This window comes from Buceros rhinoceros, unplaced genomic scaffold, assembly GCF_000710305.1.
Source record: "Buceros rhinoceros silvestris isolate BGI_N320 unplaced genomic scaffold, ASM71030v1 scaffold7568, whole genome shotgun sequence".
Classification (NCBI taxonomy): Eukaryota; Metazoa; Chordata; class Aves; order Bucerotiformes; family Bucerotidae; genus Buceros; species Buceros rhinoceros.
Window position 1 is genome coordinate 70,789 of NW_010427436.1, and position 16,018 is coordinate 86,806.

Sequence of the window (16,018 nt, forward strand, 5' to 3'; positions counted from 1 at the left end):
CAACCACAAATAGTCCAAGTTAAAATATATTTTCCCCTTCTTTTAAAACCTTCTTACATACACATACGTATTAGTCAAGCTAAAGACCAGCTTCTCAGTCCTTGCCAAAAAGGTGGCTATTTGCTGTCAAACACACACATACACTAAACATAACTAAAGCAACACCACTCCTTCCTCTAAGGCTCCTAGTCCCCAGCTTCACCTGTCTCCCTACTCTCTGCATCTTTCTCTTTCCTCCAGTCTTCAGAAAAGTACTTGAAACCAGGTCAAATCTTACATCTATTAAAACAAACTGCCTTCCTACTTTCCGTCTTGGAGCTCCTGCACTTCTGTCCTCCAAGGACACAGGTCACTTTTTTCCATGACTCTGCAGAGGCTGGAGGATTCCTATGGGTAATTTCTATTTTGATGTCCCAGCCTAAGTCACTGTGTCTCAGGTATTCACATAAGCAAGAACCTAAACCCAAGTGTCTATGATGTATTATGAAAAAAAATCAAATTACTCTGAAGATCATTTAAAAACACATATCCTGCAAATGGATGGCTTTCATACAGGGAGAAATGTTCTGTAGTAACATGGCTTTGGCCTACATCTCCCATAGCTAAATAACTCCCTCCAGAACAGCTGTACTGAGTTTGTTTTTCTGTATTAGGAGGCTGCTGAAAAAATACATGGATGAAACACTCCAAACAAGCACTTTGCAAACAATCAGCACTGGTTACTGATGCTATAGATAAATGTATGTGAAGCTGCGTTACCTATGCTCCCAACCTGCCTCCCAACAGATTATTTACTGCTTCACATACAATAAGATTGAAATGTAGCTTGAGATACGTCTGGAAGAAAAAGTCATCTTCCAACCTCTGCCCTCAACAGCATCACTGGAAATCAAAAATTCCACTAACTTCAGAAGCATTTGACTTTATTCACACTGCTGTAACTCAAAACATGGCTTAATTGTCTTTTAAAGAATCCCTTGTTGAAGCTGCAGCACCAACAATTATGAACCCTTAACAGCACTGTGTGTGCTGGTTTTGGACTCTACATCACACAACTGGATGCCCTTCTAACTTTCGCATTTCACTTTGCCTTCACACGGGAACAAACCTTTCTAATGCCATTTTTGGCCTTACTACGGTAGTACCAGAACACTGCATCTAAGTTTCCACCACTGCAAGGAATAGTTGACTCTATGATATACACCTTACACGTAAGTTTTAAGATGTTGGGACATTATCCTGACTACCACCAGTTTTTTCACTTCTGTTCTTAACTGCAACTACCAAGAAAGCAAAGCCCCAAATGAAACTGTCAGCCTACACTTCTCCTGGCTCAAAAAGCCTTGCTCATGGAGTACAGCTCCCACTGGGGCATCTCCTGTCCTTTCCCAGCTCTCTCTTCACAGGTTGTCTAATGGAAAGCACCTTTTTCACAACCTTCACTAAACTCCCTTAGCAACCTTCCAGACCCCGTTTCTGTCAGCCCCTGTGCTGTTTTGTCAAAACATCAGTGAGATGCTACCCAGTACATGTAGTTTCAGGAAAGTATCTGATCTGCTACTTTTGCAAGTTCAAATTGCTATGTTGTCAATAGTATGAATGGGATAACAAGATATTACTCAGTACTGAAATCCTCTTGTTTCTGGGAAGAATTAGAAAACATATGAACTGTCCTATAATATTCAGTGGTTTTCTGAGCATGACTATGGTCCAGCCACATGCCATAGTGTATACATAGCTTTACAAGTTTATAACATACTGAGGTTTCTGCTTAATTTAAATCTGCTACTGAATTCTAATATCTAGTTCTCTCATTTCCCCGTCCTCATGCATCCCCCACTGGCACTCAGAGCCAAAAGCTTAGAAATAATGAAAGGGCCACAGGAGGCCCCAGGCATGTTTGCAGCCAACACAGACCCACGTACGATTGCACTGCCACAGGCCTGCGCACCCGTAAAGTAATGTGCTTCAGAGAGCAACACTGCATCCCAAAGTTACCAATCAGCTTCTTTGTGTTCCCAGCAAATTACAACACTTAGATTCTTTTCTGTTCCATGTTCTCATGCCAAAGACAGGATCATGCTCACAGGCTTCTGATGGAATCCTTCAAGATTTTATTTTTTATCTCTGCAAATTAGAATTTTAAAGAGAAGCTGAAGCTCTCCTCATCAAGAGCCCCAGAAGCATGGGAAAGAAAATGTCAAGACTGAACAATGCTAGGTATTATACTCCTACACGGGGTTAATTTTGTTTTGGAATAGCATGCAGAAGTCTGTCCCACTCATCAGATGAGCTACTATACTCTATTAGCATTCTGGCACCTCCTTCCATACAAATGTAGCCCTTTTTCTACAAAGCGTGTTATATAAAAGACTGAATCCAGCAAGCACAGAAATAAGGGCATTTTATTTGCTTCCAGATTTAAACTCATCATTTCTTTATCAGACAGCATCTTCTTTCCCCTAAATACAACATCAGAGAACTAGCTGGATGTAGAAAGACATTCGGTAGGTGTCTGAGATTAGGGCGAAAACAGGACCAGCCTTCTTCTATAAAGAGGCTGCTACAACACATGGCTGCCAACAGTGGGCCAAGAGTGGCCCAACAATCCATGCCAAAATTAGAACATTCTCCATCTTTCCTCCTGCTAACCTGCAAACTGCACCTCGCAACTGCTCTGGGAAAATAACTGCAGGTTTTGTGAAAGAAAAAAGCTGCATTAATGCAAGAATTTATTATGTCATAAACCAATTACGTTTTGTATCTAACAATAGGTGGATGAGGGGCTGCCAACCTACTACAGGATATGCATGTATAGCGACATTGCTGCAAAGGCAAATGTTGAGACACATCTTGCCACACAGCAATAGGATGCTCTTAATAGCCCTAAATACAGTAACGGCAGCTTGCATCCATACCTAGTTCCTGGATACATGGCCAGATAAAATCTAAACAAAATGTTAAGCCCTCAAAAGAAAACAAAGTACATGCTGTCTATTAATTGCAGGGGAGTCAGCACTGCCATGGTGCAATCTTTGGTGAAAACACTATTTTAATTTTTTTTTTTTAATTTATTGCGATCTGTTAAAAGTCATTCTGTTTAAACAGCATTGCACAACTTCCAGACAACTGAATCTGTGAAAAAAGCCTTATGGCTTTGTGTCAGGTCTTTCCACATGATTATGGTGCAAAGGCTATATAAATTTATCTCCTTCTAATTCTGGATTTTTTAAAATATCAAGACACAGGGAGGGAGGTTCCATCTGCAGCTAAGATTTCTCCATCTCCCTCACATTTACACGCAAAACCAGAGTTTATGCACAAGAGACACAGATAAAAAAGCAAAGAATTCAGGAGATGCCTTGAAGTCGTTTGACAGCAATTTTGGTCTGTAATAGCCCCTCCTTCCACCACCATGCCATGAGAGCACCACAGCTGTCCCTGCAGCTCCATCCCAATCTCACTTCAACAGAAAGGGGAAGGAGTGAGACAGGGGAGTTGCTGTACCTCAGTGAGATGGTGCAGGTGCTTCTTACACTACCAAAAATTGCCTTGCTGTCCCTCACAGCGACATGACATTGCTCTTACAAACAGCACAGAAACACTTGCTCTCTTGGCCTTTTCTGCTTTCTCCCTCCCCACTTCCCTGTACAGATACACACTCAAAATTGTACAGCCCAAAAAGTCCTTGCAAAATGAAAATTTTCTACAGATCTACAAACAAGGTAAGGGGAAAAGATCTTACGCTTTTATGGTAACAAAAATATTCCTTAACCTTGTTATTGAAATAATTTTGGATTACTAGGTGTAAATGCTTTTCTAAAATGTAATCCACATTTCACCATAAATGCTGCGGTTTTCATCTCACATCACTCAAACCAGATCATAGAAGCTCTCTAGCTAAGAATTATTATGGTTCTTTCCTACTTGCCTTTACGAAGTACCATACCACCCCTCTGGCCCCGTCCTAGAAAAATACGTAAGCGCATACATATGCTGGGATTTGGACAATTTGGCACCAGGCTTCCACTGTCTGCTATCAGCTATCTATCTATCAGCTTAACAGAAGAAGCTTTGTATCAATAAATTTCATACTAGAAGTACTTCTGGATAAATAAGTAAGAGAACATCTCTATTAGACAATACCAAACTAATCCTTGTGATAAATTTATTAATTCAACTCTTGAAAGATCAGGAGAGTATTAATTTGTTCCTTTATGAACAATATACTTGCACTAAATAATGGAACAGGGTTTAATCTAATCTGGTTAAATTCAGTAACTTTTGAGCAGCCTTGATACCAACACTGACACAGTTCAGTACAAAATGGGAAATTTACCATAAACCATCTTAAACTTCCAGTGACAGACTAAAATTCCATGGAGAGTAGTTACAAAAGGCAAATCTTTCACATTTGCCAGTTTCTACTAAATTCTGCCGTAAGAGTAAAACTTGATTATTTAATAAGTCACAGTGTACCACTGAACACCTACTTGTTTCTGAAGGAGATACCTACTGGTTGTGCTTTAGGGGCTGGAAGGGTCATTTGTTCACAAGTCCTGTAGAATCCCATAGGAGGGAAGGAAATCCAAACTCGGCAGCACCACATCATCTGCTTGGATTACATGACCCTGACAGGGCCATGGCAGGACCTACGTTTCCCTTTACATGAGAAAAACACCACCTTCATTATGCTGTCCTATACATTAGTCATGCTTCCGCACTAGAATCCAGACTTGTACTCCTTCACCTGTGGGCTCTGGGCTAGACTGGGGCATCTCTCACCTAGCTGGAAACTATCGTTGTACATACAGCAATTCACCTGTTGCTGAAATAAAATGTGCTTATGAATCAACAGGTCTTTCCTCCGCCAGCATAAGAAAAGTTCCCTGTTTGACCCAAGAGGCAGATGCCGCTGCCTCTGTGAATGCATATAAAACACAGTTCCTTTGTAACGGGCTTACCCCATTCTGCGCCGTTTCATTTTATGGGTGGGGCCACTTCTTGTTGATTTGGGATTCTCTGTTTCATGGCAATTAGTTGTAAAGCACCTTAAGATGCATTGCTAGAGCAACCGCTCGACAAAGAGCACTTTGTGTCTTATTGTAAAATATTCAGACACTCAACCCAAACAAATGGTGTCTGTAAAAAAAATACTGCCATGTATCTTCATTTGTACTAGAACAAATCAGTTTTATTTGTTCATTCTGCGTTTTAGTGTCATAGGTCTCTTAGAAAAGATAATTTATAATTCCTTATGCAATTAGATATGAAATTAAGTTGTCTTACCCTGCAGAAGAATTTATAATAAAAAGACCAGGTTCAGCCAGCTCCACTGAAAATATTTTGATAGCGTCAAAAAAGACAGCATAAAAATTGTAAGTGTTTTAACAAATTAACACATGCCTTTTGGGTAAAGTACTGTACATGCTGTTAATCTTTTAATTAGGTTCTCAATTTCACATACACATTTATGGTAGGGGCGATTTTTAGTGATCAGAAAATGCAAATGCATGGTGTTGCTATGCTCCTTTAGCACAGATATCAGGGGAAAAAAAACAACAACACAAAACTAGCGTGTGTAGCTCTCCATTTAAAAGCTCCACAATAAAATATTAATAAATCTTTCTATTACCAATGAAATACCATTCTTCATTCTCTTAAGCAAACAAATACAGCTTTCAGGTTGAGGAAAAAAAAAAAGAATTGTTCTCCACGCTCAAGCCACGGAAAAAGGAAACTTCACTGTTCGCAAGCAGGCAGTTTTTAGACCCGTCATCAGTATTTAAAAATACATAATTGGTGCTATCTATACAAATGGATACATAAATAGTGACATTCAAAACCTATTCTACAGTAGCATTTCACAAAATGACAATTTTCTCATGCTGACTGTCACACAACTCTGACTAAACATCCCCTTCCAGGATCTCAGAAAGATTTAGAAGTATTTATAGCTCATTATTTGACACGTTCCTTTCCTCAAGCACTTGGTCCATCCTCAACTTCAACACAAGACAAACACCTTTCCCCCCAGAGACTATTTCATAGATTCTGTAGCTGGTGCAAAGAAAAACCTCCTTGGGAAGGCATACAGACTGCCATCAGTTACTGACCCCTATGCCATGGGACGTTTTTAGCCGGAGTTGTCACTGGGAAAGTAGGAACTATCTACCAGCTATCCCACATAATGATTTTTGTTAGAAAAAGGAAAAGGGCCAAAATGCGGCTAAGCAGCAAATATATTATAAAAACAAAGTATGAAAGCAATTTAGCTAAGAATCCTGACTGGCACACTCATTCCCTTCCCAGCTTCCTTGAACTTAACTCTTTAGTGGTAACTGTGGAAAAAGCCAGGTGAAGTCAAAAATGATGCAGATACAGAATTGGGGTGTGAAATCAGAATAAAATTCAGATCCCAGATACCAGGATTACTACAGCTTTATTGTTCAATTGACAGCTACTTTATCTTGGAATAATTATTTTTCTGTTCTAATAAAGTTGAAGGTAAATTCACCTATAAATACCCAGTGAAAAATACCCCAACCTCATCTTGTTCAGCTTGAAGCAATGTCGTATTTTAATCACACCTGTATAAACATACAGGGTTTTAAGTTGTCTGGATAAATCAAAGGTATTCACTGGCCGAAAGGCAAATGGAGTATGAGCAATTCTCCATAAGTCCTGCACCGGCACAGGGAGGAAGGGGCACCCACCCTGAGCAGCCAAGTAGCTCAGTGGATGGGAAGAGGGGACATACATACCCACTTCCCTCAACCACAGCTTAAATTGGAACTCCACCAGCACTCTGAGTAGGTTCTAGTGAGCAGGGCAGTAGGCAAAAGGAGGACACTAATAGCAGTGTCATTTGCTCATCCTTTTCTACTCTGTAAGCGTAGGGTTTAAACTCCTGCAGACCCCCGAGGACAAACAATGCAAGGGGGCAGATTGCCCTTCTGAAATTCAACTGGTGTGAAAAGATGCAAACATCAAATACAGCTGCTGATTGACATCTTCATTTATATTCCAGCAAGGGCCAAGAGGATTAAAGCCAGGTCCCTTCTACAACGCTCATATGCAGCAGTGAGAAACTCTCCAAGAGTTCACCCTTTGCTGACAGTGCCAGAAGGCTCTTTCCTAGAGAGACGATCAGACACGGAACAGGGGTCAGTGCATTTGCCTTCCCCCCCACCTTTTTTTTTCTTAAACCAGGAAATACCTTCTGTTTATCCCCTTTACCGTTTTCATGCTTAGTTGTCGATGTGGTTAAGGGGCAGTGAGAGGTACTGCCTTACACCATGAGCGTGCCAGGAACTCTGCAGCCAGCACCGCTGCTCTCCCCATGCTCAAACCAATTCCCTTTCACACATGCAGGGAGATCTAGACCAGGGCTCTGATGACAAACAGACTCTGGACAGAGCAGCCAGCAGAAAGAGCTCTGCTTTCTCCCCAGCAGCATATCCATTATAAACGCTGCACAGGGGAACCTACACCCCAGCAAACCAGAGAGCCTCAGAGCTGCGATGTGCTTCCCAATAAGCAGAAGCCAATCTGGGGGATGAGTCGGGCCTCTGCCAAGTTGAAGAAAGAGGGGGATGAAGGTGGGCTCAGCTTTGTCACCCTGTGGGGGAAGCAGATGTGACAAGGTAATCTGTAGCTGGAGCAAAAAGCATCCCCTCAGGCCACAGGGTTAAAATGATGCTTCCCTTACCCACAGCAGGGACTGGGGAAAAAAAAAAACCTCAGAGGACAAAAACGTCTAAGAAGGAAAAAAAAAACGTACCCTAACATGTTAAACACCGACAGGCTTTGTTCTCATACTGCTGAACGTTGAGATATTTGGCTTGTTAGCTAACAGGCTGCAACTTCACCTCGTTTTCCTTCTCTGGACAGGGGAAGATCTAGTTTAACCTAATTTATTCTCATTTTTAAATACAGCACTGCTTCATTATCAGATTCATGCAAGAAAAAGACAACAGAATTTGATTTCAAATGAAAATTAATAAAGACCATTTCCCAATTTTCCTAAAAAATACCAGTGGTTCATGGGCTTGTGGGCTTAGCTGAGAGGTTGGGACGGGGGCCAAGAAAAATCAGAATTTATTATACTCTGGTCTAAGTTTTTAATTGAGTACACACAGGCCTTTCGGAGTGAAGTTGATTTTTATTTTACTCCAAACTACTATAAGGGTTGCTGTGACACAAAAAAAGCCTGTGGCTCAATTTCCCCAGCATTTCTTCACTGGTTTACAAAACTGGCAGAATATGTGAGTCTTCCCTTGACGAGTGCAAAGCTTGAGGAAACTTCAGTCCTGCAATATTATCTTTTTACACACAGCCTGCGAAGTAAAGTGAATGGAAAGCCATAAAGAATACAGCCCTCATCAAGCAGAAGCACCGGTTTGCTGTTACAGCCTTAGCAGTATTTCTCAGACACAAAGGAGAAGAGAGGGTTTAATGTTTTTATGCATAGCCCAGTCAGTTTGACCATTACGACCACGGAATGAACAAATGACACACACACACCACTGGAACGAGTTGGCTAGAGCCCCCGGAGCTGTCCTCAAGACATGACGCGTTTCACAGCATTTGTCCTCAAACTCCCATCACAGGGACACAAAGTCTCACAGACACGAGGGGGAGGAAGAAAGAGTGTTTCCCTGGGACACCTGAAGCCCGCTCTGTCAACTCCGCTCCCTCCTCTTGAGACAGAAGCAGCCGCCAGAAGTTCTGAGCTGTTCAGGGCTACCTTTAGGTTCCCCTCCCCTAAGCTGTTCAAACACTAATAAATTACCCATTTACTTATACTACCCAGATGTTTGCCATCTAGAAAAATAGATTATTATTTGTAGAAGGTTTTGTTCCATCACAAGAATCCTGTAAATAATACATTGGGATCAGAAAGCCAATACCATGTGGCAACTGTTACACACACTAGCATGGGGAGGTGGTGGGGAAGAAAAAGAGAGACCCTTCCTGTCCACTCGTTAGAAGTTACAAACTTTCTCAGTGAGCTTGTCAAAGAATCAGATATTCACAAGAGTTCATGTTGCTGGGATAATGAGGTTACTTAAAATAACACCACAGACAGAGAACAAGGGTGACCAGTAACCCGAAAGGTTCATTTATTAATTGGATTTTGACCTTTTGTTTCCATATATATGCTATACTTTTATGTAGATATATGTTTGTATGTGTACATGTATAAAATGTTTTTATATTCTAGATTAAACTATAAATATATGTGTTTATATATATAAAACAAAGTAAAACATAAAATATATTCCATTTATATATATATAAACATGACATCCTAACATTTCTTAATGTCACATTTTCTGCAAAAAAAAAAAAAACACATTAATTTTAGTGAACCCTACAAATATAAGCAGCCTCAATCTCTACCTCTTCTTTTATTTTCTACATCAGATTTCTTAAGAGTTCCTAGCAATGTTTAAAGAGAACTCTGGGGCTTTAATTGAAATGGCACAAGATGTTGAACCTTTAACAACAATGTCTGTCGTGCACTGAAATGAAATGTGCACTGTGCACTGAAATGCCTATCAAGAAAACAAAGGAGGAACAAGTTTTTGATATTCTCATAAAATTCTGACTTTCTCTCATGGCTCCTTTAATTGAGTTTCACTTATGAGTTGTCATGAAGTTTTGTCAGGAGGACAAAAGTGATTTGCTGGTAAATGTATGTATACAGGGAGAGAAGTAAATATTTGAGAAGTGCTCAGCCCACTTTCTTCAAACGTCAGGGAGAAAGAAGAAGAATACAATGCCAGCAATGTACAATTCAGGAAGGAGCAGCTTTTATAAGGAAAACTTTGATCTGGATGGCTGAGCATCACTGCTAGAAATCCAGCCTGTTCAGCAATCCCAGACAAGTTATCGTGGAATCACACGTCAGTTTACTGAAAGACGTCCATTTGAGTCGTATCCCTCGCACATATTACTGTTAAATGATTTGACCTGGGCCTTCTACTATTTCACCTGCAAAACTGGCAAGGGGAAAAAAAAGAGCTTATCCATAAAAAGTGTACCCAGTAGAAGCAAGGGGGGCAAAGAGGGTTACTGGAAGTAGGGAGCTATTAATTCTAGATGCAGTAAGACCAAACTGCTGAAAAGTTGGCTGAGGAGTCAGAAGGTCCCAGATTATGGCACATTATTCACAGGAGAAACCTGAACTCAGGTTTCCTCTCATTTTTTTTCATCCTGCTACCTCAAACTTGTGTGAAAAACAGCGATTCTGCTCTTCCCAGCTGTGGCCAATGTAGCTGTACATATGAAGCACAGTTTAGCAGGGTTTCACTGCACTTTGAATGCACCTTTCTTGATACAGAAATAGAAAACCAGCATGTGTGTGTTCAATACAGCCCCCAGCTGGTATGTTCTGCCTTTACCTGACATTCAGTTGAAGCGATTACGGTCTTGGAGACAGCACAGATGGGAATATTTCACAGGATCTCTCCCTGCTAATCATCCGCTCAGGTCCTTTCAGCTACTCCCGAGGCCTACCCTCTTGGACCAGCTCAGGCTAATCCCTTCCCTCGTCGGTATTTACACCCTTCAAATATTTGTACACATGGTTATAAACCTGTAAGTGGCAGGATGGTCATACTGGTCTCACAAAAGGCTATCTGGAGTGAATGAGCCCAGCATTCAGGCTGCCACATACTCACACACAGCAGCCTGGGGTTTGGATTGATTCGCTAAACGTCATTGCACAGCAAGGAAACCAAGGCATAGACACATCTGCAGCCAGGGTTCCTTCCTGCCCCAGCCATGCGCACTACGGATCCAGAGGAGAGCCCTCATCTGTCCGTGCCTTGGTTTCCTTGTTGTGCAGTTAGGAGAGCAACCTTTCTCTCTTCCTCTAGCACACTGCGAGAACAGCTCCTCCGCTGCTCCAGAGCCCAGTGCTCTGCAGAAGCACGAAAGCCAAGCCAAGCCTGTCTGAGAACTTCTGTGGATACAAGCAACATGAGAGCCTCACCGATGAGGCAGACAGAGAAGAACATTTGGTCCTGAGATACACTTCTGGATGTCATGCCAGGGCAGGCACTGATTGAAGGCCTCAAACTTCTCTTTTTCCCCTCCCCGGTCGTGCAAGGCTGACAGGGCTGATGCTGTCTGATCCCTTGCTAAATCATGATCCCCAAAGAGCTTCACCTTCCTTCATGCCCATTCTAAGGCAAGATATTCAAATCTTTTGTTTCTCATTCTTGTCCTAAGCCTTCCCCACTGACCACTGCCAGCCTCTCCTTCCAGCCTTCTGCTGCGACCAGCCACTCCCAGCTCTCCACAGCCACAGGGCTCACCACTCTTCAGTCAGTACACAGCACTGGAAGAAACTGGGCAGCATGAAAAGGGGCATCCAAGGCATTAACACAGGGCGCTGCCTCTTGCAACGGCTCTGCTCATGGCAACACACTGCTTCAGAACCAAAGCTTGGCTACAGTGACAGGGATGGGAAAGAGCTAATGTATCTCTTGCTTCGTGTGAACTTCCCTCTGCTATTTTCTCATCCCTCTTGCTGCTCCACTTGGCATCTCCAGACCATTTCACCCTTCTGTATACACCTTTCCTTTCCTTGTGGTAGCTACAGACAGCAATTAACACAAGCAACTGCTTTGCCATTGCCCAGCTAAAGCTGCCCACAGGCAGCAGTCAGGGTAGGCGCTCCACACTGCCCTGCCAGCACACCGAGCAGAACCACCTGGGAGAAGACAAACTCTATTTCGATGGCCCATTCACCTCTTCAAGCTTCTGCAGACAATGTACACCAGCTGTGTCTATGCGCTCATGAGAGCTAACAAGGAACTGGTCAAAAGAAAAAACAGGTATACATATACCCACAATAAATCACTATTTTCTTTTTCAAATGGATTCTAAGAAGATAGAACTAGCTAAAAGTGCCAAACCAGCACTGTTCTTCCTCCACCTCACACTGAGGAGGGAATCAGCTTCCATAGCAGGTCCCAAAGTTGCAGGACTGCACACAGAGTACTCCAGACTGCAGATACTTCCACACTACTTTGGTCCCAGCGCTCAGCACTATGTAACTGTAAGTAGTCCCTACGTACAGTCCCCTTCTCTTGCACAACCCAGTTAGAACACCCTGCCCACCAAAAAAATGGCATCAGGGCATGTAAATGTGATTAAACTACACACAGAACAGGTGCCCCTTTGAAGCATGACTCTTCCTTTCTAGAAGCCACACGTAGCAGGTTCCCTAGTGTCAGGTATAGACTCCAGAGAAGAAAGAAAAATACATAAATGTTTATTAAACCTTTGTTGCTATTCACACCATCAACTTTCACACCCCAGTGCCAAGCTGTTAACAAATTCCCATGCTGTTCCAGAAGACTTTTCACAGCTCCTGTCAGAAAAGGGAAGTATCACAAGGGCAGCACTTGCTGGAAAAGTCTTTGCTCTCGCCACCATCAACAAAAAATGCTCACAACCAGCTGTTTGTATAATAAATGTGTCCTGCCCAAACTGCGTGGGAATAATGAGCTTCTTCCGCTGAGGCACAGGGCCACCTTCATGTATACTTCCTGATATATATTTGTCTTAAGATTATTCATGCTAGATTTCTCAATTTATCTAATGACCAGGACTAAAAGTTAGCCATGATAAGCCACATGACCACAAGTCAGCAGGTGAGACTCCAGGCCACGTGGCAGCGGTGCATGCAGGATACAGCTCATGTGCTCAGACACAGCATCACCTCCTTTGGGAGCTCTGCATTTCTGGGCCCCTTTGGGCACACAGACCCCTTGGGGAGGCAATGCACCATCTAACCCTTCCCTTCTGGCACCCAGACCCTGCCATGCCACCGTCAGCTGGCAAGTGTGAGACAGAGCCCTACATGCAAGGCACACACCACCCGTCTGAGCCTCAGCAGGGCTGTACAAGTGCCATGGTGAACCACAGCGAATGTGCTGTGAAACTGCACAGCAATTCTCTCTGCTGCCACAACTCCTCGTTTCCCCCACAACTAGCTCTTTTATCACCACTGGACACCCTGTTCTGAAAGGCACAGGCAAAGGCAAGATGTTTCCCATGAGATGAAGTGAACATTGCTAATTCTCTCAGAGTCATCCAGAACAAGAGAGGGGCGAAATGAAACACTTTCCCAGCACAAAAGGTGACAATTATTACAAGCTACATGACAGCTTACACATCCTTTACAATACAGAAGCTTTGACAAGCTCACATCTACTTTGTCCCTGGAGGACATGGGACATTACTCATGTCAGTGTTTTGCAGAGCATGTTGCTCAAAGCTTTGAAAAAACGCACCTGAGGATCTTCAACTTCTCATGCAGATCCTATAATTCAGCTGATCATAAAGCACAAAAGAGAAGTAAACGACTGTTCTTCAACGTACATTGCTAAATGAAATCAATCCCAAGCACTAGAACAGCAGCAGACTTTTCCTACAACTGGAATGAACAAAGCAAGTAGCTTTATTATTTTTCCCCCCTCTTTTTAATATCAGAAAATTGTGTTCTCACATAAATCCCTGCATCAACAATTGAGCAGCATGCTTTTATCAAACCTCACTGACATATTATAGCCCAATTTTCTGCAAATTTTCTCATTAAATGGAACAGTCTCAGAGACTATTGGCACTCGGTCTCTCCCCATACCTCACCTCTTCGCTTGCAGACAGCTAGCACAGAAGTGAGACATACAGAATATGCTGCATACTTCAGCTTCACTGCTTAAAATCACCATGACCTGTGTTTGCCCAGGATGCATAAAAGACTTTGGAGAACTGGTCCTCCAATGTGAAGGTAAATAAACTGACCAAGTAAGAGATTTGTTTGCTGATAAGTCTTTCAGATATTTTCTGTCTGTTTCTAAAGATCATACCATCTGCTGTCTTCTAGTGCAAGGTAATTGCTGCCTTAAGGACAAAAATGCTTTAGTCTTTTTAGACTAAAAACAACTAGAGATTTAGCTTTTATTTTATAGAGGAGGTATTCAAGCAGCATATCAAGCAATAGATTAGTACCTGAAACTGCTCATTGTCTAAGCCTGTGGTTCCAAAACGCAGCGGCCATTCCCTCTCTGCACAGTAATTAATTCCCTTCGCCAGCCAATCTGTCTCTCCTCCTCGCTGTTCTCACAGCAAAGAGATGCTGTGGAAGCAAAGTTCCCCTAGTGAGGTGCTCAGCCGGCGTGGATCACTGCACTGAATGGCATGCCTCCTTGGAGCAGGTTTCTCGCAAAGCCCATTCCCCTTCGTGACTGCCAAGAATCAAATCTTGGCCACTTCATGCAGCATGTTCCACATGTTAGCTCAGACCACATTGAGCAGCCACATTAACTGAGATGGATAGCGCTGTCAAACAGGAAGCTGGCTCACCAGGGGAGACACAGTGGGATACGCTGACCTTTTACAGTCAGGAAAAAAAGTGTCCCTAAAATGACACAAAATGTTTCATATTAAAAAACAGAACAACTACCTTCTTGCAGAGCTTTTATTACCGTGCTGTGTAAACAAACACATGTGCAGGAGCTCTGCCTGTGTAAAGGATCCAAGCCTCTCTCACAGAGCAGAGGCTGACGGAGGAAATGAATCATTATCACTCTGCTTGGAAAGAAGTTTGTACAAGGAGCCTGTGCCACCATTGCGTGGAACTCCAGGATTCAACACCACCAATGCTCCCTCAGCTCACACATTCAAATGCGTAGCTATACAAAATGACTAAAATCAACAGATAAAGTCCAAATCCCCAGGCAAAGCTTCTATTAAACTACTTTCAAGGTGCACAGTTTTACTGGTGACTTGAAGATGAAACCGAACCTTACAGACTTCTGATCCAAAAGAATAAGCACTGAAATAACCTGTTTATTATAAAAAAGCCTCTTAAAATGCAAAGGTCATTATGGAAAGATTTTTCCCAACCCACCACCTCCTGCCTGTCTCCCTTAGGTTTGATTTTTTTCAAGCTGATATTTTGGGTAGAGAGAGGAAAGCTTTGTTTATTTAAAGCTTTCACTGCTACTGGAGAATCATCTCTAAGTGGAAGGGACTGTAGAGCTTTACAAAGGGCTTTGCAGCAACATAACAAGTAAGAAAAAACAGAGAAATCAGCCTGCACGTTTAGCACTTACAACTATTGACCATAAAGAGAGCACATACATATACATAACCATTATATACAGAGGATTATTCTGAAAAGGAAGGACCACAATATGCTGTTCAGAAGGGCCCTAACACAAAGAGGATATATAGCACCTAGCTGTACTGCCAAGCTCTTCTGTGCTGACTTCCTCGAAGCAGCAACCACTTCGTGGTACAGAACAAATGTGTCAGGAATATGCTGACTGATCATTAGCACCATATTTCACACTTCAGCAAGACCCTGCTAATGCATTCCAGGCAGGCTAAACAGGTAGGGCTGCTTGTACACCTTGTTTAAGATTAAGCAATCAACACAACTGACACAACCACATCCAAGATTTGCCACTAATTTTCTTCCTTTCTCCTTACATCAAACACCCTCAGGTGCTGTCTTCTGCCACTGCGGAGAAGGAGGAAAAGAACTTTATTGAATACCTTGAGCCTGAGCTGCCGAACTGTGGGAATACCCCAGAGCCAGGAGCGCTGTCTCCACCAGCTGGCTAAAGAGCACATCTTTGCGAACCAGAACGAACTCAGCATGCTCTTCTCGATTATCGTATTCAAGAGAGGCGTCCGACTGCTCCACCACACAAAAGACTGGAATCATCAAACCTAGATGAAAAAAAAAAACCAAAGCATCAATAAGACAAGAACAAGAAGCATGTCATTCATCTCTGATTAAAACTGTAAATTACAACACCTCCTAGAAGGCTCGTCTTCAGTGGAAATCTGCCTTTCTTCCCTGTGGGATAGCTTTTGTTTTCTTTCCAAGGGAAATACTGAAGTCTCATCACTTGACTCATTTAAAAACCACACTAAAAGCTCCAGAGAATACAATTCAGAACAGAATCCCAGTCAGCATGAGGATGAA

At 42.4% G+C, this 16,018-nt stretch overlaps 1 protein-coding gene across 1 annotated transcript in view; it reads right to left on the bottom strand.

Moving 5' to 3' along the window:
- Positions 1-15,755, bottom strand: part of SATB2 (SATB homeobox 2) — a gene marked incomplete at its 3' end in the record, with an annotated part of 82,823 nt that extends 67,068 nt beyond the window's left edge. Inside the window, exon 1 of the mRNA XM_010141907.1 lies at positions 15,583-15,755. Coding sequence (XP_010140209.1) covers positions 15,583-15,754 — 172 coding nt within the window. The remainder of the gene's footprint in view (positions 1-15,582) is intronic.
- Between the last annotated feature and the right edge of the window lie 263 nt (positions 15,756-16,018).